At 39.5% G+C, this 26,167-nt stretch overlaps 2 protein-coding genes across 2 annotated transcripts in view; both read right to left on the bottom strand.

Moving 5' to 3' along the window:
- LOC106158750 (uncharacterized) overlaps nt 1-22,020 on the bottom strand; it is a 34,536-nt gene extending 12,516 nt beyond the window's left edge. Inside the window, exons 1-29 of the mRNA XM_087018796.1 lie at nt 21,836-22,020; nt 21,224-21,339; nt 20,646-20,925; nt 19,929-20,173; nt 19,333-19,617; nt 17,390-17,575; nt 17,015-17,206; nt 11,622-11,759; nt 11,078-11,269; nt 10,706-10,811; nt 10,365-10,453; nt 9,973-10,056; nt 9,228-9,335; nt 8,697-8,870; nt 8,005-8,235; nt 7,428-7,580; nt 7,034-7,162; nt 6,516-6,641; nt 5,729-6,130; nt 5,037-5,192; nt 4,508-4,609; nt 4,009-4,128; nt 3,538-3,711; nt 2,756-3,004; nt 1,898-2,170; nt 1,357-1,522; nt 880-1,085; nt 435-542; nt 31-235 (exon numbers count right to left, since the gene is read on the bottom strand). Of these exons, the coding sequence (XP_086874922.1) occupies nt 31-235; nt 435-542; nt 880-1,085; nt 1,357-1,522; nt 1,898-2,170; nt 2,756-3,004; nt 3,538-3,711; nt 4,009-4,128; nt 4,508-4,609; nt 5,037-5,192; nt 5,729-6,130; nt 6,516-6,641; nt 7,034-7,162; nt 7,428-7,580; nt 8,005-8,235; nt 8,697-8,870; nt 9,228-9,335; nt 9,973-10,056; nt 10,365-10,453; nt 10,706-10,811; nt 11,078-11,269; nt 11,622-11,759; nt 17,015-17,206; nt 17,390-17,575; nt 19,333-19,617; nt 19,929-20,173; nt 20,646-20,925; nt 21,224-21,260 (4,916 nt within the window). The 5' untranslated portion in view covers nt 21,261-21,339; nt 21,836-22,020. The remainder of the gene's footprint in view (nt 1-30; nt 236-434; nt 543-879; nt 1,086-1,356; nt 1,523-1,897; nt 2,171-2,755; nt 3,005-3,537; nt 3,712-4,008; nt 4,129-4,507; nt 4,610-5,036; nt 5,193-5,728; nt 6,131-6,515; nt 6,642-7,033; nt 7,163-7,427; nt 7,581-8,004; nt 8,236-8,696; nt 8,871-9,227; nt 9,336-9,972; nt 10,057-10,364; nt 10,454-10,705; nt 10,812-11,077; nt 11,270-11,621; nt 11,760-17,014; nt 17,207-17,389; nt 17,576-19,332; nt 19,618-19,928; nt 20,174-20,645; nt 20,926-21,223; nt 21,340-21,835) is intronic.
- Nucleotides 22,021-23,661: 1,641 nt separating this feature from the next.
- LOC106166413 (uncharacterized) overlaps nt 23,662-26,167 on the bottom strand; it is a 29,735-nt gene continuing 27,229 nt past the window's right edge. The window contains exon 19 of the mRNA XM_024077615.2: nt 23,662-26,032. Coding sequence (XP_023933383.2) covers nt 25,842-26,032 — 191 coding nt within the window. The 3' untranslated portion in view covers nt 23,662-25,841. The remainder of the gene's footprint in view (nt 26,033-26,167) is intronic.

Genomic DNA, 26,167 nt, shown 5'->3' with positions numbered 1-26,167 from the left:
AAACAGATTTAACAAAACAAGAAGACTTACCAGTTATTCACTTCGGCCAACTCAGTAATCTTGGAGATGGCGTTTCTCAACATGGCGGCGTCCTCCCCCGTGTCAGGACTGTACAACTGTTTACCGTGGGACACGCAGTGCTGGCGCGCGCTCTCAAACGTGCGCCCGCTGAGCACGAACTCGTAGCAACTCCTTCCGAAGGCATATGACACACCGTCAGGGCACCGTGACGAATCTGAAATGTAACAATGTCATCTTTATTTTTTATCTTAAAAAATAAGACCCAAAAAAGTTTTTCGTCTCACCCATTATAAATAAAATACAAAAAAATAATTCAATAAGTTGCCCGACTCTTAAATTCAGTTAAAGTCATGCATATGAAGACAAATGGGCGCCTGCAACTGTACGCATTTCTATACGCATCTCTATCATACCTGTGAGCCCGCACGTCTCGTGACCTCCTGACAGCAAGTACGTCCCACTGAGGGTAAGCCTCTGGCTGTACAGGTTGTCACAGGTGGACGGAAGCGCATCCGGTGAACCTATAGATTCAACAGTCCGATAGAAAGGTTTTGACATTGCGCAGTGGAATATTAGCTAAAGTTCAGTTCGGTTCAGCTAGAGTTTATCTTCCTAAATTTTAATTGACATCATGAGTGTTTTTCTTCCTACCATTTTTATTATTATTATTATTTTTTTTTTTGGGGGGGGGGAGGGGGGAGGGGGAGGAGAGGGGCTTTAAGATAAAAGACAACGGAGAAATTACGTGACATCTTAACACCTTCAAGCGCCCTCACATACAACTACCTTTTTCGTCGAAGATAAAATCTCTCTCCCTCTCTCTCTCTCTTACAAACAAACGCGCATTAAATCACTCACCAGCCGGTTTCTCACACGTGACCGGATGCGTTTCAGAGCAAGGGGTCGTACTCCAGCTCCCAGTCTCGTTCTGAGTAACACACTTCTCCGTCCCTGGCTGGTTGGCGGCCCAGTTGGTCCACGAGGCACTGCTTCCGTCGTCCCACTTCCAGGAGGAGGACGCTGTCAACTTAGACAGACCTATCCACGTGTCGCTGATATTGAGTCTGTAAAAAGACGCATCCTTCGTTTATTACAAGAAAGGGATTTAATCAGAACTATACTCAGGGGTGTTATATGTGTACGCCATAGACATGTAGCTACTGTAGCACATATTTGAATGGCAAACAATAAAACTGCCCCCTTGCTTTATTACACCTTAACAACACCTGACACCCACGTTAGTATAACTTTACCACAAACCCAACCCCCCCTTCAAGTGCGAGTGAGGCCCTAACAGGTAGACATCGTAATGTAGCGAATATTACATGTACGTACGTGTTGCTGAAATCGCTCTCCGCCTGGGTGTTCACACTGAGGATAGTCCCGCCCACCCCATAGTCTCTACAATGTAGGTAGGCGTCATAATACTTGACCCAGGTACTGTTGTCATGGTAATAACAACGGTCATTCTCCAGGACCCAATCCGCTGGGCACGTGACACCTTGGATATGGACACAGATATGGGTAATTTACACTCACACTAGTATATATAATTACATCTTCATTGTATTTTCTTGGCACTGCAGTCAATGATCTTTGTTATTAAATTGTTATATATAAAATCAGTTTATAGTTATGGCAGATAGTTGTTGTTAAAATGACATACGTAACGATTTCTATATGTCAATCAAGACCCGTGCTTTTCATTTCTAAAAAGAATAAAAATCAATGAGAATGTAAGTAAACTTAAATGTATTTAGTCACCATTAATGCAGTGACTAGTTTGTGGTGACAAATGGCATCTTTTGTTTAAATGCGTTAATCAAATCCATCTTTACATGCTTAACGTAAGTCCATCTTATTTCCTTGTACGTACCGACGTCATTTAATGTCACCCTCTCCGGAGACGCGTGTCCACATCTCTGTCCGTCATTGCCTGGACACTGGACGCTACAGCCAGCCTTAGCCACGGCCTGGCGCTCGCTCTGGGTGAGGTCATTATAACATGTACATAAATTAGCATTGGTGGCGGCATAGGTGCTGTTCTGGCCACGGCAGATCTGCCGACAGAGGGAGTTGCTCATTGCGCCTGCGTACTTCACGAGGGTCTGTTTTGAATCTGGCGGTTTGGGAACACAGCCGATGACGTCTAGATAGGGGGGAAAAGAGTACTGGTTGAGAGACAGTCGTGGGGTTCAAAAAATGAACGTATCACCACTATTTATAAATTCCACAACGTTTGACATTACAGTATGCTAGAGAAACCATTTCCAGATATTTTGATAGGCCTCTATTTTGTTTTACATGCTCATGTCACTGTATATATAATCATTTTGAATCTATGTAGTTTTGCAGAAATCAGGGGCGGGTCCAGATATATTTTCTGACAGACTTTCATATCATATTTGTTGATCCATCTTTTGACCGTCTTCTGACAGAAAAAAGTAGGTACCCGTCAATGTAAACTTGAAAATCTGACCGTCTTACGGAGGACCCAGAAGACGGCCTGAATCCGCCCCTGGAATTACCGATGCCTTTTTAAGGTAGACAGGTGCCACACTTAAGGATATCACCTTGCATTCACCAGTACTTCTAGTATATGACAGAATGAACTTAATACAAAATACAGTTTTAATTCAGATCTGCGTCCATCTCAAAACTGATATTCTGTCCCCAAAAAGTCAGAAATCCGCCGATAGTGTAAAAAAATAACATCCCTGCATGCCATACGCACCTCTTGGTATTTTACATATGTAAGGCAAAGAGGACGTGCAGCTGACGTAAGACCAGTGGTACGACACAGCGTTGTAGGAATTGCCATTTGTGTGGTATCTCTTTAACTGCACGCACTGATTGGCTGTTCCTTGGATACTGTGTGGTTTCCATGTCAACAGGTGTCCGTCGCTCCAGGTGTGCTGCTTGGCACCAAATGGGTCCCTTAAGCCCGTGAACCAACCGGCCTTCGCTGCGTTGTACTGAATGCCTAGAACCAGGAATCAGATCGTGACTCATTGGAATGGCATATGATCAGCTTTGGAATGAGCGAAAGTTCGCAAAGGCACAAACAATCCAGCACACACACACACACACACACACACACGAACTAATAATAATAATAATAATAATAATAATAATAATAGATAAAATTGCTGCAAAGCATATCAAAGGCTAAATTGACTAGACTTAGACATTTCTCTCGTTTATATAGCCAGTGTCTTTATTAATCTATTTTCTGCATTTTGCAAGATCGTTCACTTTTATTTAATGATGTTACAAATCCTAGTCTCAAATTTTTTTGCACTTATATTTACGACTTATTATATACAGTGAAGTATATATCCTTACTGGTGCCATCCCCTAAATACGCAAAGAGAACATTAAACGACAACAGTGAAACTTGTACCTGCACTGACACTAGTTGCACGATAAGCCTAATCTAAGTCTTCTCTGTGACTTTTCTTAAAAATATAATCATTACTATATAAAACAGCTGTATCAATATGACGCTGAATATACCTGTTAGCGTAGATTGAACAAAGTCCCATTCTTCACTGTTAAGTATGGACAACATCTCTGCGCCGCTGTTTAGACATGCGCCATTTGCAGCATTCCATGATGCCGCTGACGTCACAAATTTGTAGCACTCTCCTCGCCAGCGTATGAAACCGGAAGGGCAATCAGGATTGTTCTCTAACAGAGAGTTGTTAAAATTAACAATTTATACCTGGTTTTTCATGTTATATCATCGACAACATCTTATGAGACAATGTCGGTTTTGACTTGAAAATCATACCGCGCCGTCATTATTCCGCGTAGAGGGTAAGGTTAAATATTTAAAATATCTAGGCGCGCGATCTCTCTTGTTTCGGCGGATAAATTTGTCATTATTAATCTGCTGTTCCAATATCACCATCCACTCGTACATTATGCGCTTTAAGTAGAACGTGCATTATAACTTTTGACTATATTTCAAGCCGAGAGACTTACCGTAAAATGTGCAAGTCTGTATGAAGGTTTCCCCATATCGTTGTATCTTGTAATCCCCGGATATTCGAATTCCTTGGTCGTACAGGTCTTCACAGCTGTCTGCAAGGCTCGGGTACTTGTCTGAAAACAATCAGTGTGCACATGCTACATGTAAAAGGACTATGGACATATTGTATCGAGGATGTGACGTGAGCACCCTCCTCAATTCCCCAGCTCTCTCTCTCTTTCTATTTATCTATCTGCCTATTTCATACATGCGTATGGTAATAAACAATATTTGCTTAAAAAGGGAAAGGACTCTACTTGCTGGTATCCATGCACACGTTCATTCGTACTATATTTATATGCCATATCTGACGTATTTATTTATTTCCTAATAATTATGTTTGAAATTGCTCTAATTTTAATCAAAATCAGTATATTGGTGCATACAATTTACATGTCATTATGAAAAGTTTCCAACGAGTCAAACAGATAGAGGTCAGTCAGAACTACTCACCTATCTGGTACATGGACATACCATTGCCCGTACCGCCGCAGTTCTGGTACGCCCCGCCCTCACATGCCACGTCACACACGCTGTGTGCCTGTGTTTGCGTCACTGAGAAATCAAATATAAGGGTAAGGTATCGAACGATATTTAGGGCAAATTTATTTGATATTCAGGATTTTGCAAAAATGGTTGTCAATCAACTCAAAACTTAGAGAAACGCTGAACAACAAAGGGAACCGTTTTTGAACCAACTTATCTAATTTATCCACTGTTTCAAACTCTTAAGATATTACTTATCATTATTGCTATCATGAACTTATAATAATCATGTTTACTTTGTAAACCTGTTATCCTTTTTCTTATAGAGATCGTCCCAGTGCAAAATGTATGTAATGACTAGGCGTCTAACTGTTCTTATATAACGCAATGTATTTATACAGGTGTGTATATATTTTACATTGTTGTACAATCCAACTACCTTTAGTTGCAAATAAATGTTATTATTGTATGGCACAGTATTCTTGAAATGTCTTACCTATGGAATCGAAGCAGTAGCAGCTTTTTTGCTTGAGTCCGGCAAATGCCTTGTTCTTTCCCCGGCATGTTTCAATGCACTGCTGCACCGTCAAACTTGGGATATTGGCCAGTACACGGTACGACGTGCTGGCAACCCCATAACAGCCTTTGTAACCTGGAATGTGATTGGTCGGCTACAATAACTCATTTTGCCGTGATAATGCGCCCTCATACTCCGACAGTATTTGTCGTTTACTGGGCATTTTTTAAACTAGTTTGGGGTATGCGTTTCAGAACGATTCAAAATTGAAAACACACACACACACACACACACACACACACACACACACACACAACCACACACACACACACACAGGTTTGAGGTTATGAAAGCTTAGTTGCATGCTGTTTCTTTACCTCAGGAGAAGGCTACTGAAGATAGGGAAATTAACAGTCATCCTTACATATAAAAGCGTTTTATCTAAAACTTGCTTTTTAAATCTTCGATTTGAAGTCAAAAAGAGTCATCTTTGTGCCACATAAATTTCTGTGTTTATTAAAATTACGTTGTGCTATGCAAAGGTGACAATGGGTTTTATACTGCACACAATATGTTGACATTAGAGATGAATAAAGAAAATCATACACATCCTATCAAAATAGAACATTTGGCACCTAAGCTTGTCATAATATGCCTAGAGCTGAACCTACCTCCATATTTCTCGCATACGTAATGTCGGTTGTCTGTACAACGTAAATCTAAGAGTTGTGGAGGGTTTTGCATATCCGCCGCTAAACAGAGCTGAGTATGAAGATTCGGCTGACCAGACATCCACGTGGAATATTTCATCAACCTCCCGTCATTCCACTGATAGTGATGGTAGCCTGCTGTAGCGTATCCCCCAACATGCCAGTATGCTGAATTGTCATAAAGAGCGGGCACATTTGCCCTCACGTTGTAGAGAAATGTGCCCTCCGTGACGTCATCCAAGGTTACCATGGTTGCGTCACGTGCCTTGCAGATCGCGCGCACATTGGTGAAAGAGTTAAATCCGGCTGAGAAGAGGTAACAGTGCCCGTTGTGCCCAATCCAGCCCACTGAACACAGCCCGTCTGTGACGTCATAGAAAAAAAAGATCAGCAATGAAAAGCACTGTATATACATATCTGACTTAAAATAAGTGCCGGAAAAATCTCTGATTACCTCATAAATTGTCATTTTGAAGCTACAAACTGCATTTTTTCTTATACATGTATCAATTAATATCCAATGTATGAAAGAATTAACAAACACAACAACCATGCAACCACCCCCTGTTTCCAATGGCACAAAGAAAAAGAAAACAAAAGGCCTTCAATAGATCACATTATATTTAAACTGAAGACTCTTTTGACGAGTGAATGCCTTGGTCGAATTGTCGTTGAATCTTACCACTCACTCACTCTTACTCCAGAATTTGACTCATTTATATATGCACATCTCTCCGCTCGCTCTTACCGCTCTCCATAGTGCAGTTGACGGTAGATGGTGAGCCACCAGAAGGTTTGATGATGTATTCTCCACTGGGCAGTCCGGCCATCTCCAGCTCGTAGCAGGACTGGGCATATTCTGGGCTGGATAGACCTGTGAGGACAAATGGAGACTGTATGGTGTACAGGATAATGCTATTTATTATTATTTATTTGAAAGGAACCATCTTTTTATGGCATGGTGTTTGCCCAGGTAGATAAAATAAGAAGAAGAAGAAGAAGAAGAAGAAGAAGAAAAAAAAAAAGAAGAAGAAGAAAAAGAAGAAGAAAAAGGAGCAAGAGGGGAAAGGAGGAAAAAGAAGTAGAAAAAGAAGAATTAAGAATGTGCTTCTGGTCAAAAATCTATTAGATCATGTGGCATTGCGCTTTTCATTCAGTATGATGACCATTCAGTATGATTCAGATGCTCACCTTTGTAAATGCTAAAACAATTAACATGAAAATATCCCAAACAGAAGACAAACCATTAAAATGGCTTCCACTTACCTGAGGCTTGGTACACGTTGAACTTGTTAGCAGCGCCGCAGTACTGTTTGTCATTGGCCAGGCACGGCGTGGAGCATGACGTCATAGGGAGAGGAGAGTGGAGGTCAAAGGCCGTGGCATTTGTGCCATCTAGCGGAAAGAGAACATACTAAGTTTCCTGCCCCAATACACGGTTATCTAGACAATCGCAAATGAGTGCCGTAGAGCTCAGATATCAGGCGTTAGTTTAAACGTTCAAATTTTAAGTACTACTTTTAACTTTGACTTATGCAAAAAAGAAAAATGCAATTAAATAAATATTGTCGATAGATGTATACAGACTTATGGAACAATAATAAGGTAATGAATAATATAGTCGACTATTTGTCTGGTTATAAACTTGTTAAAGCCTTACCATTGGTTACACAGTGGCATGCGTTTCCATTGAGCAAGGCTGCGTAGTCGTAACTCTTAGCCATACAAGTTTGTCTACAGTACTGTATGGACATCTTACTGTTAGTCAGAACAACCTCACCATCCTGTACTCTGTCAAAACATCCAATGTACTCTGAAGCAGAACGTGCGGCGATCTTTATCTAACAGCACCACGTGCAATGATGGCATGGTACGAATAAATTCATAGTTTATAAAAGATGTTGATATTGTCGTCACATTTATATGAAGTATGCACATGCTGGCTTGATGTTAAGATGTATGAAAGAAAATACGACCAAATGTAATATTTAGAGTCGCATCACACAAGGAATTAGATGTTATCAAAGAACCCACAAGGTGTCATTCAGACGGCTTAAAATCGTGTCTGAATTCAAATGTCAATGTGTATTTTGACGAGCTGAAAACAACAATTCTTTATGTATATACTTTAACGTGGGCTACTATGCTGATGTATAAGATGCGATATATAAATACCACATTATACTATAAGAGAGAGAGAGAGAGAGAGAGAGAGAGAGAGAGAGAGAAAACAATACCTGGTGATTTTTCGCAAATATACCCTTCCGTTTCCGTACATAACCAGTCCCTCCACTTGTAGTGCTGTGACCGCATCAAAATATTGCACTTGTAGCCGAAGGTATTTGGAGCGACGCCGTGGAAATATTTATATTTGCTTAACGCACCATCCAACCACGTGCTAGCTTTAGTGTCAGCGAAGTCGTAGAATCCAATGAAAAAGTACCATTCGTACAGCAGTGACGGGCGAGCTTAATAAAGTTAAACGTAAATTTATATAATAGAAAATAAATATTAGATAAGGGTTAATTCAGCCATTGATACATGTATAGAAATTAAAACTTCACATATATTGGAAATTACATTGCTATTTGGGTTAAAATGTATAAAGCTTCAAGGTTGCAATAAGGTTGCTAAAATTATAACATCTGATCTTATATCAGTGATTTCGAGATATTATAAAACATGCTGTTGACCCGATGACGCCACCACCCAATAAAATATCGACCTATGACGTCATCGCCACTTTTACACTTTATACAAACGATAAAAGGAGACATCATCAATGAGACGACAGCAATGTCGATGCTGCAACTGCTGACGATTTTATCCTTGAGGACATGAATATTCAGCTGATAAAAAACACTTAAGAAGCTTTTTATATGTCCATATAAAACACTTAAGACCGAAAGCAACACTATACGCAACCTACTAGGAATCAAGTTTTTCAGGAAGTTCATCTCGCTGGCGCTGTTCACTGTCACAAGGTGGGCGTTGTCCGCCGCACACGCTTGGATGGCCTGGTCAAAGTTCTTCTGGACGTGGGTCAGTTTGTAACAGTGACCACCATGGGAGATCCAGCCTTGGTCACACGCCGTGGAGTTCTCTGGATTGATAATGAATATACGGCAGTTATAATATGGAAGTCAACGGCTGGAGGAAGAGATCTTCGCTGTACTTAGTAATATAGAACGGCATTACAAGAAACATACATATACTACTACTACTACAGTTTGTCTACTACAACTACTCCTACTATTACTACTCCTACTGCTGCTGCTACTGCTGTCAATAACACCACTAATGCTACTGCTACTTGTAATAATCATAATAATAATAATAATAATAATAATAATAATAATAACACCACCAATCAAATAACACACATCGTTGACAGCAATGTTTCGGATTATACAAGCCTGATTAAAATTCGTTTTCAGTGTTCGTGTTCCAAAGTACTCACCCTTTATATTGCAGTAAAAAGACGACGAGTCTGACGAATAATAGGTCCCATGGATCCAGAGACCGGCGTTATAGACATCCTGGCAGCTGGAGATATACGGTTCCTCACCTGGAAGTACACGGTGTGATTATACCCTTTGATAGCAGGGGCTTGTACATGAAATATTATACAAAATTAAACTATGAGCGATATGATCATTTTGTGCAGGTTACTAGCACACCTTGTGGTCAGAGAGTAACAGTTTGATATCAAAGTGAAATGTTCCTTAAAATTTCACAGAGGTAATGTTTTATGGTATATATGCCTGATATATCTTAAGATAGATATGTGCAGTTTATACACTTCATAGATATTTATCTTCCCAAATTCAGACCTATAAATGATAACTTCAAACCCCTAATGTACTTCGTGTCAAATTTTCCTTCGAAAATGCTCAGGGAAACTTGATGGTCTAAATGACTTTCCAGTCAGTAATGATTAATTATCTAATAAGAAATAACGAGAAATATCGCATTCAAAATCAGAGAAGAATCAAGTAGTGGTTTGTGAGTAGAGGACGATAGTTTAACTGTCATGGAAAATTCATTGGCGGAAAACCCGGGTAAAATCCTGAAATAACGTAAATACATATTCCGTTCACAGAGAGCTATACATAAGTGAGGAATGAACTTTAGGATGAATATCTATCATCAGAAGATACATAACATGGGTATAAGCATCTGAATGAAAAGAAAACTTCACTTACTTAAAGGGTACCCAAACACCCTGTCAGTGCCCCCGCAGTTCTCGGCATTGTACGAACAGTTGGCCACCTTATCCACGATGTCCCCTGAAGAACACAAGCAATAAGGTACCGTGTGAATCGCAGGGTGTCTGCCTAGTTTACGGTACGAGAGAGAGAGAGAGAGAGAGAGAGAGAGAGAGAGAGACGTCAAACAGTATGTAGAAGATTATACATTTATCTGTTTTTAACAGGCGTCTTACATGGCTCACGCTAGATTGATAGTACAAGGGTTTCGTTTGAAACAATGAGTTACAACTTGTATCTGTGCACTACTAGTAAATACAGTATGTTTGGGGCACTCGCTATTTTGTGTTTCTATGTAAACTGGATAAGCCAAACTCGTTAAACCTTACTTAAATCGGTATCAGGTTCTTCCATGCAATAACAGTCCCACTGCCGCACCAGAACATAGCTGTAGTTTGAACTTTTGCCGTAGCAGTACCTATAAAATGTAGTAATATGTTATTGTCTTAAAAAAAACAAACCCTTTATATGGTGAATACTGAAAATTAATGAAACCTCATCTAGCCGGAAAAACTCGGGCTTTGACTGCGTTTGCGTATGCATGTTACTCACTTTACATTGACACCTTCGACTGTTCATATCTGCCTGCGAGCGCGCGCGTGTGTGTGTGTGTGTGTGTGTGTGTGTGTGTGTGTGAGAGAGAGAGAGAGAGAGAGAGAAGGAGAAGAACCTGGAGCAGATTTGGGGCGACATCTCCGGATAGTTCAGACTGTCGGCAGCATTTGACATCCGGGTAGTTAGACCGTTTCCGCTAGGCAGCTGCCACGTGGTATGAACTGTAAACAGACAGTGTCAAAATAAAACGGTAGGCAAATCTAGATCCACGTTAATATTTTAAAATTTAAAGATCACAAGAAATATTGCCTTTGCGAGGTATATTTCACTTGAGAAACTCCATTATATTTACATATACTGGGTGTGCTGTATTTTTATATGCACACGTGCGTTGCGTGCACGTTGCTTTTTGAGTATAGCATGGCCAAGTATCCGAGAACGAGGAAAAAGAATAGTATAATAAATTTTAATTATAATATTCCCTCACTCATTGTGCCGTATAAACTGTAATAATCCTCGTGCGAGTTGCCGCAGTATTCGTAAGAGTCATCAGACCCCGGGCAGGTCTGGTTACACTTGAACAGCTGATCCTCGGTGTACTCTGCACTGCGAGCTCGCTCCGTGACGTAATTGAAATGGCTGAGCCCAGGCGTGGAGCACAGGCACCTGTTACCGTACGCTGGAAAATATATGCATTTATGTTATCGTACAATGTATATGTATCTGTGCATAAGATACGTGTTTATAGAAAACACGCGGTGTAACATCTGTGTAGCTACATGTAGGTAACGGGTGACGGTAATGAACATGTAAATGGACCTTGTTATAACATTGTTGTTACAACAATATTCCAGGTAAATATGGTTAAGTGGCCCCTTTGCAGATTTATCTTAACCTTCAATAGACCAAAACCATGGTGTATAATTTCAAGCCCAATTTCGGTGTAATGTCATTTCATTGAAATACATTATACTGCGGGTGTTTCTCGAGTTTTCAGGTATTATATGCTAGTACTGTACCGGGGTACTTACCCAATATGGAGTACGCCATCCCCTGATCTTTACAGTGCGTTCTACACGCGTCTACCGTGCGTGTGCCTGTGACAGTGGTATAGCTGCTGGCCCAGCTCGTATCAGTGGGCTGGACACAGCCTAAGTTGACTGGATCCTCTGGAAAAAAAAGGGGGAATAAAGAACATCTAATCCAGTGAAAGCTCCTCCGACAGTTGAATACCCACCGTGATTGGTCTCTTGGGAAATATTTTTTTAAACGAGATATAAGAACAGAGTGTTGTTTCTATGATTATATCGGTTTTGTTACCTTTGGCATTACGAACACGCTTATTTCAGGGGCGCCGGCAGAATTTTTGGAAATTGAACGCACAGTTCGAGTCCAAAGGTATATAATATTTAAAAGATAATAATAATAATAAAATAAATAAATAAATAAATAAAAATAGAACTAAAAAATAAAAAAATAAAATAATAATAATAAATAAATGAATAAATAATTTAACCGAGGTTACATTTGGCATTGGTCTGATACTTGCCTTAGTTTTCACTGGCATTTTAATTGTTTTTATCAAAAGCAAATTGTAAACCTGTCAATTCCATACGGTATATACATGTATAAGAGATAGCCAACGGAGTTGGATTCCCGTGAGCTATTGCACCAAGTCAAGAACCAAAGTAATTATACCCCTGGTAGATTGGAAGACGTCCAAGTATGTAATGAGCTTAATATAAGTGACAGCGTTAAGGGCGTTTTAGTTAAGAGACGTAAAATTTATTTTTCTCTACTATCATTTAAAAAAAAGTGATAAGCGTGTTGTTAACTCCCAAAACAGCGGCAAATGTACGAGTGCGATTTTTAAAGGTAAGCAAGAAAATATAAACACACCTTTAATGTTCACTTACTTACCATACATAAATTAACTTTTCTGGTTAAACTTTAAAATGCAGATTTATTTTGTGTAGTGAACGTGAAGAGCACTCAATCGCGATTCACAACAGCGATTCACATGCGTATTGCCAAGGTACCCGTAGGTCTATTTCATATGTATAGGATTTGCCATATGATCAATAAAATATGGGAACTGCTGGCGCTCGTTACGAAATAAAATGTTTGCCAAATGCTCATAATATATATACATGTGTGACCTTCTGTTGTCTGTTTAAATAAAACATAGGAAGTACGTACACAGCACAATATAGGAAGCAAACTAGTAGACAGAAGGTGAAAGCATGACCCAACAACTGATTTTCTACCTGAAGGGATAAACCGAATGGGACTGTACGAGTAACCATGCAATGTTTACACCTCTTAACTTCATTTCTACAACGGTACATGTATGATGTATGAGGTTGCAAGCATAATAAATAAATAAATAAATAAATAAATAAATAAATAAATAATGATAATAATTAAAAAAAACCGCTTGTAATTTGAACGCACGCTTGGTCTTATCAAATAAAGTTGACAATCGGAAAACCACGGAAATTAAGAGGAGATATCCAAAATGAGTCCTGTGACGTTATAAGAGCATCCGTAAAAATGCTCTACGCCAGGATTGTGCGCTATAATAGGTAGTTTAACTATGTAATCGGCTAATCTGCAGTGATCGTTGACACTGAAAAAAATCCTAAGTTGCCAATAGCGTTGCGAGGAAAAAAAACGCGGTGTAGCGGTAAATTGACGTCGCAAGACGGGTACACTGCTCGTTAAAAAAGTCCACCTTTAGCAATTTTTCAAGTGGTCACATGTTTCACTGAATTTTTAAGCAAATAAGAGCGTCAGAAATAAACCTTTTGTAGCTACATGGACCGAGGTGCTTATGAAAGTCGGGAACCAATTTGATTAATAGCTGAGACGATCTTAGATAAGGGGCAATAGCTTATGATTCACTACTAATTAACTTCCCTGGAGGCAGGTTAGTTAGATAACTGACCTTTGTCTCACGAGATGCCACGTCGTGCAAGCTGCAAGTTTAAGTCTATAAATATTAAAGGTTAGGGAGTACTCCCCTACGGGAGTTAACTTTTGTTTATGAGTTAGCAATAGGATGAAATGCCTACGACCAGTACCTGATCCACTGAATGAGGCGCACAGAGTAACAAAAAGAGAGAAAAATTGAGAAAGAGGCAATCCCGACTTTGATCGAGTGGAGGGGCTCATTTCTCTAAAATCATGCACATTATACTTTGAAAACTTAGTTTGGGAGCGGGGTGTTCGACCGAATCCCCCGACCCCTCCCACTTAATCCGCCACTATTATCACTATTTTAATGACAAAATGGGGAGGGGGAGAAGTGATCTTTTCTGGTAAGTTTCTTACATTGCCACCCCTCTGAAAAAAAAGTAAGTGCCTCTTCTCTGAAATTAAAGTACGTCAGGTGCGCCACTTGGTGAACAAATTATTACCCATTAAGTGATACTTTGCATGTGCCAGAATTCTATCTTGCAATTGAGATTGCGTGCAAAAAAAATGTAGAAGATTTGTGTCGACCCTCCTCATCCGATGCCCAAGACGAGGAAAGTGACCACTAGGTGTCCTAAATACCCTCCACTAGGACTTGATATTACCACAGATTGATATTACAGAAATTTTAATTCTCTGGCTAATACTTCCAACTTTTCTACTGCCCCCCCCCAAAAAAAAAAAAAAAAAAAATTTTTGCACGGAATAAATTTCACCAAGTGCACTCAAGTAGAGAGTAAGCCTTCAACATGTATAAGCAAAATGTCGCTAGGGCGGTGTAGTAGCCAATCAGAGGATACGCTTCTGAGCTGCACACGAACATTACTCGTGAATTATCTAAGTCTCCACAATACAACTGCTATATTTCACGTACAGCTCGGCGACCCGTATAATATCACTTATTGATCGTGACATTTGCCACTTAGAACAATGCGCTGAACAGGACAGGTACCAGTAGTTGTGATCTTTCCTGAACCTACTAGTATATAGTAACGTCGACCACCAAGAAGGACGAGAGTTTACTTACAGGCAACATTTCTGACGGTAAATGAGATAGACTCACTGTACGGAGATGCATGGACAAGGTGCGGATAAAAATATGACACAGGGTACTTCCCGCAGCTACGACTATCCCGAGCTCTCATCGGAACAAAGGTGCTGGCTTCCTCTGTGGACATGCTGGTGTACCACTTTGTATAATCTGACTGCCATCGGTCTGATTAGTAACTTCCTCACCTTCCTTGTGGTTCTTCGACGTCCGAGCCTTAGACGCAAATCCAGCTTTGTTTACATTTTGTTCCTTGCCGGCGCGGACCAGCTGCGTCTTTTGTATTTTTCGTACGAGTGCATCACGTTTGATAAAACAACAAAAACGCCATGTACAGCCAAATCAGTAGGAAAGTCTTTGCAGACCACTTTTCTTTTCCTCTCAAAGTTGTACGTATTGGCGTTAACGGTGGAGAGGGTTATTATAGTTTATCATCCGTTTAGAGCGGCAAGTCTGTGCACGAGACGAAAGGCTTTGATGACCTGTTTTGCCCTCATTCTGCTGGCTTTGGGCCTCAGTTCCCCTCCTCTGGCAATGTGCTACTCATCTCTAGAAACAGCGCTTAATATACGGCACGCCGTGTTATATACAGATATATTTGGAGGGTTAATTATCTCAGTAGCTGTCGGTGCTACGACATTCGCCATCGTATGTAAACTGAAAAGGAACCATTTTGTAAGACAACGACTTTCTGGAGGACGGCAGCAGACTGGTAGAAGTGGTTCGACGTACAATAAAACAAACACTCTACTATTAACAACACTGGTCGCCTTCCTCCTGCTCACATGGCCGTTCGTCGGCTTTGAATTCTACTGGCAGCTCTCCAGGGGTTTTATTATACGGCGTGGGAGACCCGTGGAACGCACCAGTCTCGGGCGGGAAATACTGTTCCTCATCAGTTTGCTGAATCACAACACCAACTTTTTTCTTTTCGTTGCGTCGGCTCGAATTTTTAGGGACGAGTTGGTGAGCATTTTTAAATCGTGTTTTAATTATCGTCGTTGGAACTCTGAAACGCAGACTGGTTGTGCTGCGAAAGTTGGACACAGTTTAAGCGAACGAAGCGCGTCCACTCTCTACGTTACGAAGTCATCTAGTTCTATAACGACCCAGATGTGAGCCTAACTTTGTTGTACTAGAATATTGTTTTTGCCAAGTCTTGTAATTGCAGATGGAAATTACATCTTTTATGGGCCATCCATTTTTATCATCATTTTCAAAGTGTACAAACCTTACGCCGGAGGGTGGGGGGATGTAGGTTTTTGAAAAATAGCGAAAACGCTAGTCAACATTGCTGTCAAAGGTCGTCATATTTAGCTTTTCATCTTGTATGCCCTAGGGGGGGGGGGGTGTCTGGGAAAAATCTACTCTCAACAGATTTGTGAAAATGATGATAAAAAATGGATGACCCCTAAGGGTAAAGTGACAGTGCCGTAGTCTTAGCAGAACGCTATAAAACAGGTGTGGAAAAAGGCATCAACTTTAGTTAAGAAAAAAGTTTTGCCAGTTTGTCAGTGGACTAGATTTTTAGAAACAAAGTCACATATTTTATTATTTTTTCGTTTAATGCGACACAAGTGATTTCATTTTTTATTTGTGTCACTTGTAGAGAGGTCACGACATTTGTAATTATAAAGTTTGTGACGTGCTAGAAATGGTGTCGCACATTTGGAGATCAGTATTAGTAGGAACAGTTTTGATGATGGAACTGAACATGAAAAAGTAATAGAATTTTTAAACAGCCTACTTAAATGGTGTTATGCTTCGCTTTAAATGTTGTGAGTTTTAATAATTTGTAAATAATTTTTACTGCTGTCTTGATAGTTTTTAGCAAAATATTTTCAACTAAGTAACGTACTAGGTTAACCTGTAACATGTATTTTCACTCATAAGACTTGTAAGTCCAATAAAAATGTCAACAATTGTTCCTCTTACCAATTAATAATGATAACTGTCATCGTCAGGCTAGCAAAGTATTTGCATATCAGAGAGTCACACGACGTGCGACACGGAAAATTATTAACTAAACGGAAGGAAGTGAACTTGTGAAAGGCGATACCACCGCCAGTCAGAATGTGCCGGTGTGACGTGACAGAGAGTCCCCATTATAGAGGGTTTCCGTGGTTCCCATGAATTCAAACAGGTAAGTCTCGTTCTAGATTTTGACCTATTTTCGTCAGCCTTACCCTAACCTCTAATTAAATGGAGGGCGGACTCTCTGTTACACGGACCTTAAGTTTCGTCACACCGACACAACTTTATGTCTCGGGTTTTAAACTCGTCATGAAAAGAACTCGGCGGACTAGTATTTCGCACGTGGGTTAAAACACCGGGCCGAACACATTCCCTATCTATCATAAACGTTTTGTGAACCAAGCACAAGCCTCTGTCCTTGCTCACCTACACACTCTGTGGCCGGGTTTGACCACTGGCCGTCGGCCTGACAGGTGCTTGTGTGGGTGTGTGACCAGCGTCCCTCTGACCAGATCTTGAAGCCCGGATAACACTGGTACTGGCGGCTGTCCCCGCACAGTTCACCGGTACCGGAACGAACCGCATTGGTGACGTTACCAGGTGAACTGCAGCTGTAGCCTGTCAAGATAGATAAATAAATAAATAAAAAGGTGAACAAACGTACAATAAGGAAATGAACAGATTTGCATTTAACGTTAGGAAGTGGACCACATCCATTCCAAAACTACCATTCCTGGCACATCACTTCAGCACACGTTGACTAAAAAAACATATTTCCATCCACACATGCAGTAAACTTACGAGAACAGTTTCGCTCGTTATTCCAGGCATTATTGGAGCAGGTTCTGTTGAAGGATTTGGATGTCTCGCCCTCCAGGAATGAACACTGGTCACACGTGTACGTGACTGTGTCCCCCTCATAGAACCCGGCACTCTGGTAGGCCGGAGAACGGTTGGTATTGGTGATATTACCAGGGTCGGAGCAATCTGAAATACACCAAAGTGAAAATTCGAGGACAGTTGACCTAATACATTGAATGAAGGTGTAAATAAGGGGTTGGGGATCAAATGAATGAAAAAGCCTTTGAACTGTACCGTGTGTTTTAAAAAACATGCAGTTTTACCTGCACAGTTAGACAGTGTATATATATATATATATATATATATATATATATATATATATATATATATATATATATATATACGCACACAGAGAGAGAGAGAGAGAGAGAGACAGACAGACAGACAGACAGACAGAGGGAGTGAATCTCATTTTTTTACCAAAAAGGGAATGAGGTTACAGTTTGTGCTAAAAAAAAAAGAAAAACAGACTGATTAATTACCGCAGCTTAAGTAACCAGAGCATGCGCCAATCACTAATCGTTTAATGACAATGAAAAAAAAAGAACGAAATATCAATACACTGCAAATACAAGAGGTAACTGAGATAGAAACTTGAACCATTCGCCGAATGTCTGGCTTCTGTCTATACCCAGTTTTCACGGGGTAATGCAGCAAATCATTGCATGAAAATGAACACATTTAATAACCCAAAAAACTTAGATTTTAGAGCCGTTAAAAATCTGGGCGGTGTTTCGACATACGCGACACGTACCTTGAGCACTGATGTTATTCGCACAAAACAAAAACGAGAGTGTAAATACCTATTGGTAATCGATCGATATTTCTTAAGGGACCAACTGGTGTGTTATGGAATTTCTATTGTCCGCAAATTATTAATTTCACGTTTTTCTTTTCTTCCTTTTTTTTTCTTCTTCTTTTCCAATTGATTATCTATTTTAAGGTAAATTACACATGCGCATACACGTGCCTTTAGTTCAGCGACTAAGGCGACGAAAAAACAGCCTGTAATTAATAGGGTTGTCTCACATTTAGACTAGACAATAGAAGGTTTAATAATGTCGATTCTTACGGAATACATTTATATTTTAGCTCAAAACAATTTTGACGAAAATTCATTGGCTCCGGGCATTTATAATTATCCCACATGATTTCAAAGGACAAAGCGTAAAATTTCAAACAAACGTTAAATTATAAACTCCATTTTTAAAACTTTTTTCAAATCGTTTTAACAAATAATATCCATGAAACACTTGCAAAAGGTTCCTTGTATCGGTAATGAGCGTTTTCATAACGCAAGCTATGGCGCCCATAGTTAATGCAGCGGTAGTGGAAACTTTAGAACAAAACCCGGTGTAACAGAAATGTAAGGCTCTATTCCCATAGATTTTAGATCGATCTATCCCCGCGGGGAGTCTCACTAGATTACTTTCAGATAATCCGACTTAAATGTCCGACCTGCCTACTACAAGCTGTAAGGGGTAATTAACTTTCGAGTCCGCCCGGCTGACAGCTATTTAGCGTGAACCCCCAGGGAGTTAGGTCGATCTAAAGTAGGTCGATCTAATCTATGGAAATGGGGTGTAAGTCCGTTAGGAACCGTACAGTAGTCCTCTTCCCATTACTTTGAACAGGTGACATTCGTCCCATATACTAACCCAATATTCCAACTAACCCTAACCTGTGCAAATCATATGGGAGCCCGGACTTCCATTCATAGGAATTCCATTCCTGTTACCGTACACCGGTACCACAGAATCGAATTAGAGGAATCACTAAATGGCATTACAAATACATTCGGGCCATAACTGATTCCATTTGATAATTGGATTGTATAAGTTGAACAGAAAAACCGATCTTGGTAATAAACAGTGCGTACAGACCTGCACCCATCGTTGTTGTTTCAGCTTCCGTGGTAGTAGCAGCACTGGTGGTCGTAGGTGCCTGGGTGGTTGTTACCGCAGCGGTTGTGGGTGCCTGGGTAGTTGTTACGACAGTGGTGGTGGTCGTGGGTGCCTGGGTGGTTGTTTCCGCAGCAGTTGTGGGTGCCTGGGTGGTTGTTACGACTGTGGTGGTGGTCGTAGGTGCCTGGGTGGTTGTTACGACTGTAGTGGTGGTCGTAGGGGCTGCAGTTGTCGGGGCCTGTGTGGTCGGTTCATTGTTAACAGCTGATTGCATTGAGAAATGTACATTATTTATTTAAGTTATGAAGTAAATACAATAAAAAGACGGACGCATGTATAAAAGTAACCAGGGGCAAATACAGGAATTTTTGAAGGGGAGAAGGGTCCGCGGATGCAAAGCCTACCCTCCTCCCCCCCCCCCTTTGTGAGGAGTTCGGAGACCGCTGAAGAGCCCCGAAATTTTTGTTATTTTAGTAACGAACTGTGCCATTTGGTACGGTTTAGAACTATGATTCAGCTAGTTAACATAATATTTTTTCAGAAATCGAAGGTACGGTTGATGGAAAGACACTTACTTGCTCCGCCATGGCGACAAAGCACCGCATAACTCTGTTGGCCACAGTTCACCATCTTAAACTTACAGGCATCGGTATCTGAGGTACAGTCCAACGTTACACAGTCCCCGCATCCTCCGTTAGAGCACGCGTTAAGCCAGGGCATATACACTGCAGCGTTCTGATGAGGGGTCAGCCACTGCCAGTCTCGGTTTCCACCGCCACCCGATGGATTGACGTCCTTCAAGGAGACGACGTACTCTTTTCTGAAATACAGATATTGAAAGCTGTCAGTTTGTAACGTTTTTCTTTTTTGCAATTCTGGTTTTAAACTTTGAGGGTCACTTTTGGCTGCTTGATACTATATACAGGGTATCTTTTGAAGACATATTTAAAACTAGCCGCCGTTCAGAGGGAATAAAATGGTTAAACACAAAAACATCTTTGTACCTTTTTTTTTACAACAAAATTACTTCACGCGTAAATGTTTCATACATGTGCCTCGTAAAAAGACACTGGATTCTATTTATGCGTACACATTAGCTACTGATTTTCATATTCCATTATATTTTAAGTGCTTTTAAATTGTGATTTATTTTTGTAACTTCTGCCCACGTTAGGATAGTTTTATCTATCTGAGTACCACTACCGGCGAGGCGTTATTTGTCATCTAAATCATTGAACCAAACTATTAAATAATCACCCTTAAAAGTATTGGTTGGCAATGAAGCTACTCACTTTAACGCCGAAACGACCTTTATACGGTCATACAGCGCCTGGCGCTCAGCGGATGATGCTATCCACGCCATCTTCCAGGAGTCGCCGGTGGCGCGGTTACACTCCTCCTCGGCCTCTGAATATGTCTTCTGGTCGTTATAGTCAATGTACCACACAGTATCCGCGATACCTGGTACACAGAACATTTCCGCTTGACCGGTGGTAGCGAGGGGGTCGGGCGCGCTGCACGTGGCAGGCACAGCTGGGCTGTACCCACAGTTGACCGGAGCTAACAGGTTGACTGAAACGTGCCGGGGAAAGGCATTACGTTTTCATTTAGCTTTTTAATTTGAACGTGTAGGACAAATAGTAATTTAACTTGTAGTGACTTATTTTGTGCGTGTGTGAGTGTGCCGCAAACAAGCAGATGCATGTAATTTAATACAATATTACAGAGACTACATTGTATTTTACACATACTGTAGTCTACCGGTATGTATCCACGGTAAAGCAAGCAAGGTCTGCTTACAATGACACCCAATACCGGTAAAAAAATTCCATTAATTTGGTTTCAAATAAATCTCTATCATTTAACATACCTGATACTAGGAGCGTCACAAATATACGGGTAACCATCGTATGTGTTGACTGAACGACTGACGGCACCCTTGGACGGAATCGGTATCCTTACGTGGTGCAGTGACCTGTTGGTAAACTGTCCAAAGACAGTTCAGAATTAAAATAAATAAATAGACAAATAAATAAGTAGAAGCGATGATTAAAAAATTGAATACTAACTAAAGTGAATGATACCATTAAAAGAATCTTGGTCTGGCAACCTAAACAATTTTCTGTTTCATACAGTATCACACATCGCTGATTGGAAGTGAGAAATAAGAATTCAGACATTTAAGAAGATTTTTTAGCATTTCACTGCAGTTGAGTATAGACAAGTATGGTTTCTTTGCATTTTCACGTTTACTAAAGCACTACATATGTCAGCGAATTATTTATTTCCGAATCACTTTGCCTGCATTTGATAAATAAAAAAGGCCGTGTATAAGAAATCAGTAAACAAACGACCAAACGAAGAATAATTGCTGCTAAACGGTAAAAGAAATGATTTTTTTATTTTCATTTATTAAAGAACCAAACCATCAAAAAAAAAAAAAAAAAAAAAAAAAAAAAAACAATTATAAAATGTACCTTACCCTTGATTGAGAACCTATTCTACCAGTACTGTCCAAGAGCGGTGCATAAACGTAAGTTTCGTCTGTTAAAGTGACTTGGTTGATACATTTGCGTGTTTTTTATCGACTAAAATGACACCAAGGACTCATGCTGGTTCGATCGAACATTTGCCCAAAAAGCCGCATCGACGTTTCTTTATTTTAAAAAGCGATAATTGTACTATGGCCTTCACAGTCAGCATTTATGTTGTTTCGTTTAGTGGGAAATCGTTATCCTGAACCCATATCAATGCCAAATTAATTAACCCAAAGTTGTTTTTTTGTGTATTCTTTCTAACGCAAACAGCCTGATGTCGTTACACTAGAAATTCTTTGGACTGAAAATGGGAATAAATCGCCTCTGCAGATAGAAGCTTGGATAATGGTCACAAGAATCGGAATTGCCCGTATGTAGTGTAATGTGTCCCTAATGTCTTCCCTATAAAGTGTGAGTCTGTCCAATTTTCGGTCTTTTAAGAGTATTTAAAAATACTCTTTGTCTGAAAAGGCTTTCATTGCACCGTGGCAATCCTTTGACACCTTGGTAAAATTAAAACCAAATATCCATTACATTTTTTTCTTTTTTTCTATGATATATAAATTTGCCTTTATTTGCCTTTATTTTGATAAACTTTTTTCAACAAAATTATTTTTTGTGCATGTGCTATTATGTTTCAATTCTAGGAATGGGGTATACACAATTTTATCCCTGCGCTCACATCTTGTTTTTAGCAGAAAATCAAATTGAATGATATGAAATCTGGTAAGAGTGTTTTTTTTGTCAGTGTAATATTTATACATTCGCTTCCATTAATCGTAAATGATAACAACGAAAAAAAGTTAGCATCTATCGTAAAAACTTTAGTAAAAAGAAAAATAAACGACAGGCGGTTAGTTAGGCACATTTAGAGAGGAATGAGTCATGATCAATAATAAAAGTAATGTCTTTTGTATGTAACGAACACAGTCCATTCCGACAATCGATATTATTATTATTATTATTATTATTATAAGTGACACGACCTATACACGTGTATGGTTCTTAACAATATTATGACAACCTTTATTGGGACACGATTTTTTGTTATTGACACTAAAATTTATCCTAATAGTACGGGTAACCGTCATCTTACCTGTATATTACTTAATATATGAAGTCGTGCTGCTTTTAGCAATTAATGCATTATGCCACATTAGGATTAGTGGATTTAGAATATCTCTGGATTGGGACTGGGCATGCGAAATTCGGCCTTTTCTATTTTAATGTCTATACTTGCTCTATACGCAGAGTAACAAATCACAACCAGCAAACACTCTAGCAACAGAAGGTAAACACTTCCATAAAATCGAAAGCTCCAGTCAGTTCATTATTGGAATCAATTAAAGTCATTGTTTTGTGTATGGATCAAGTCTACAGTTTATGTATAAAGGATCGATTGAGAGCCCAGTGGAGTTTCATAGTTAGTTGGAGATTCGTTGAGCTTTCTGCAGTGTTGCTTTGCCGCTCACCTTCTTCTCTTGTTTACTGCACGATCTAAAAATATTTGTTTTACAGATCGCATTCGGTCAAAAGATGACCCAAAAGGAGAGAATAGATATTCTGAAAGCACGTGCTGTGATGAAAAAAAAAGGTCCTAAGAAAATATGTCGATATATCATTGACAGAAAATCTTTGTAAGGTTATTTAAATACGACATGCTTGAAAAAACAGAAAAAAACAAGAGTAATTTGGACAGTAAACTGTATTATAATTTTTATTTTAAGCTTTTAATTACTATTATTATTATTATTGCCACAAAAACGCCAGGAAGTTCTCAATAAACCAGTATCAAAAAAGCTTTATTAAGCAAAAATATTATTCAAACACTTTTGTACAACTAAACTCCTTTAAATCAGATTTAAAGAAGGATAATCCAATAATAGAAACATCATGATGAAAACTTTCATTAAAAACTAATTAAGTAATCATTCTCATTACGATTTTACTTCCAACAACACGGTTCTGTGGAACAATGTAGCTATAAAACCTGACATGGTCCAATAATTATAATAAAATATTAATAATAATAATTGAAGTAAAATGATTTGGTTGTTTTAAAGAACCTAGCTCTAACACAAATGTAGGAAATGTAAGGGCCTGAAACTACAGTCTATGGATAAATACTCTTTCACAAGAAATCATATCAAAGTGTTCAGTAAAGTGCTGCAGAATAAAGTCAATTGTGAAACGATATATATCATTTCATTGACCTTCATAACAGTTTTCAAACTGTTCATAACGCATACATCCTTTGTTTATACAATTACACAATAGTCTCTTTCAAGTTGAGTCGGCTGAAGGACAATATTCCAATTTTAGTAAATATCCGTCCCGTTATTATCCTTGCTGGGATGTTGACGTGCACTACTACCAGTAAGATTGCATGCGGAATCAATGGCATAAGCGTTTTTGTCGATACGGCAACCATTGTTAAATATTCCTCACAATAATAGAATAACACAAAGTAAATCGATACAAAAATGTGCACAATAAGTGTTAATGCGAAGTGTAGCTAACTCTTCAACAGTGATTCCATCTAGAAAAATGTACATATATGTGTTCTGACTGATATAATGACATGAACACAATGCTACCATATTTGTAATTCTAACAGTCAGGGTTTATTTCAAAACGCTTTGCTAATGGTATTTCCCTGTCATGTAGGAATCCACGTAACAAAAAAATCTTGCATATCGGCTTACTGTCCTAAAACTTTTATGATATCCACTGTCTGATTTGTTTTTAGTATATTATATGCATTCATCTTTTTAAATTATATGACCATGTGTGTCCGCTCTCTGGCAGCAACTCTCCCAGCAAAGCCTGCTATCTTTGAATCCCCTTCACCGTTTATTACCCTCATGTCATCAAACCAATTTTATCCCCATCTTCATTTTCAATCCCTCTTGGACTGTTCTCCCCCCCCCCCCCCAACATCCCACTCTACATTTCACCAATGTCTTCTTTGATTCTTTTCTGCCTACTCTCTCTCTCTCTTTCCCCAATCTCTCTCTTTCTCTCTCTCACCAACCACCTATCTCTTTCTTTCTTTCTTTCTTTCTTTCTTCCTTTCTCTCTCCTAAACCTCCCCTCTCTCTCTCCTCTCTCTCTCTTTGTCTCTACGCAACTTCTCTCTCTCTCTCTCTCTCACACACACACACACACATACACACACACACACACACACAGAAGTATTTTTACTTGATACACACACACAAATCTGCCAAATTGTACACGCAAATTGCTGAAGTTCCTTCTGACCCACGCAGGAGAGCACCTTGACCCACTGGGCCCTACCGCCACACCATTGCCGTCACAGCAAACACATTCCATTTGGATCACATCTAGCAGAACCGTGTCAGTGCACTCTCGAGCCGATCACACACACTGAACTAATATTTCCTCATCAAGTCATACACGTTCAGTTGCATTCACCATATTTTCAAACGGTGTAGCATTCGTGTACCAGTTACAAACTTCATTCGACTTTAACATTACATCCGCATCATAGTATATAAAAAAAAACATGTAGAGACACCACAGTAGTCATCCGAGTCATATATGACCTCGCCACAATTACTCCGTGTACACGGAGGGACAGTCTGGCACGCAAGACCTTGAAAACAATAGACTGAGAATAAGGAATAAGAACTCACCTTGATGCATATGGGGCAGTTACTTTAACAAAAGTTAGCGTTTGGATGTGAATTATTACAAAGGATTTCTCCTTAGATTTACTTCTAGACTTACCTCTCGTCAAAGTTACTGGAGGAAACCAAGTACATTACCTTGTTCCAAGTAACAACCATTTATATTGCACTGAGAGCAAATGTAATAAATAAATAAATAAATAAAATGCTATAGCCATCCGTACCATTTGTAATCAAATATGAAAACAGAATTAATAAAGAAATATAAAAAAGTTTACCTTACATTTTTATCACTTTTCTACGTACCTTCGCAGACGTGCACTGTATTACTCCAAACCTCATTTTGGCGGCACGTGACTACACGATAATGTCCGTAATTATCCGGGAACCAGTAGCCCGTAGCACACGTGATCAAGACCACGGCCCCAACCTGGTGTGCCGTAGTATTTATTGTGGAGTGACCGGTAGTTATAGGAGAACACTGGTCGGCTGAAGCAAGGAAACAAATGAAAGAAAAGTGTATCGGTGTATACTAGAAAATAATGGATTGGGTGAATAAATGATGGAAAGTCGATCGTTTGAAAAGTATCAAGTATTGCATACATTCTGTCATGCACGATATCA

The sequence above is a fragment of the Lingula anatina genome, chromosome 8 (genome assembly GCF_051362555.1).
Source record: "Lingula anatina isolate TDL-2025a chromosome 8, LinAna3.0, whole genome shotgun sequence".
In the NCBI taxonomy this organism is placed as follows: Eukaryota; Metazoa; Brachiopoda; class Lingulata; order Lingulida; family Lingulidae; genus Lingula; species Lingula anatina.
The sequence above is the reverse complement of the archived record's forward strand: the minus strand, read 5'-3'. Positions and strand labels throughout refer to the sequence as shown.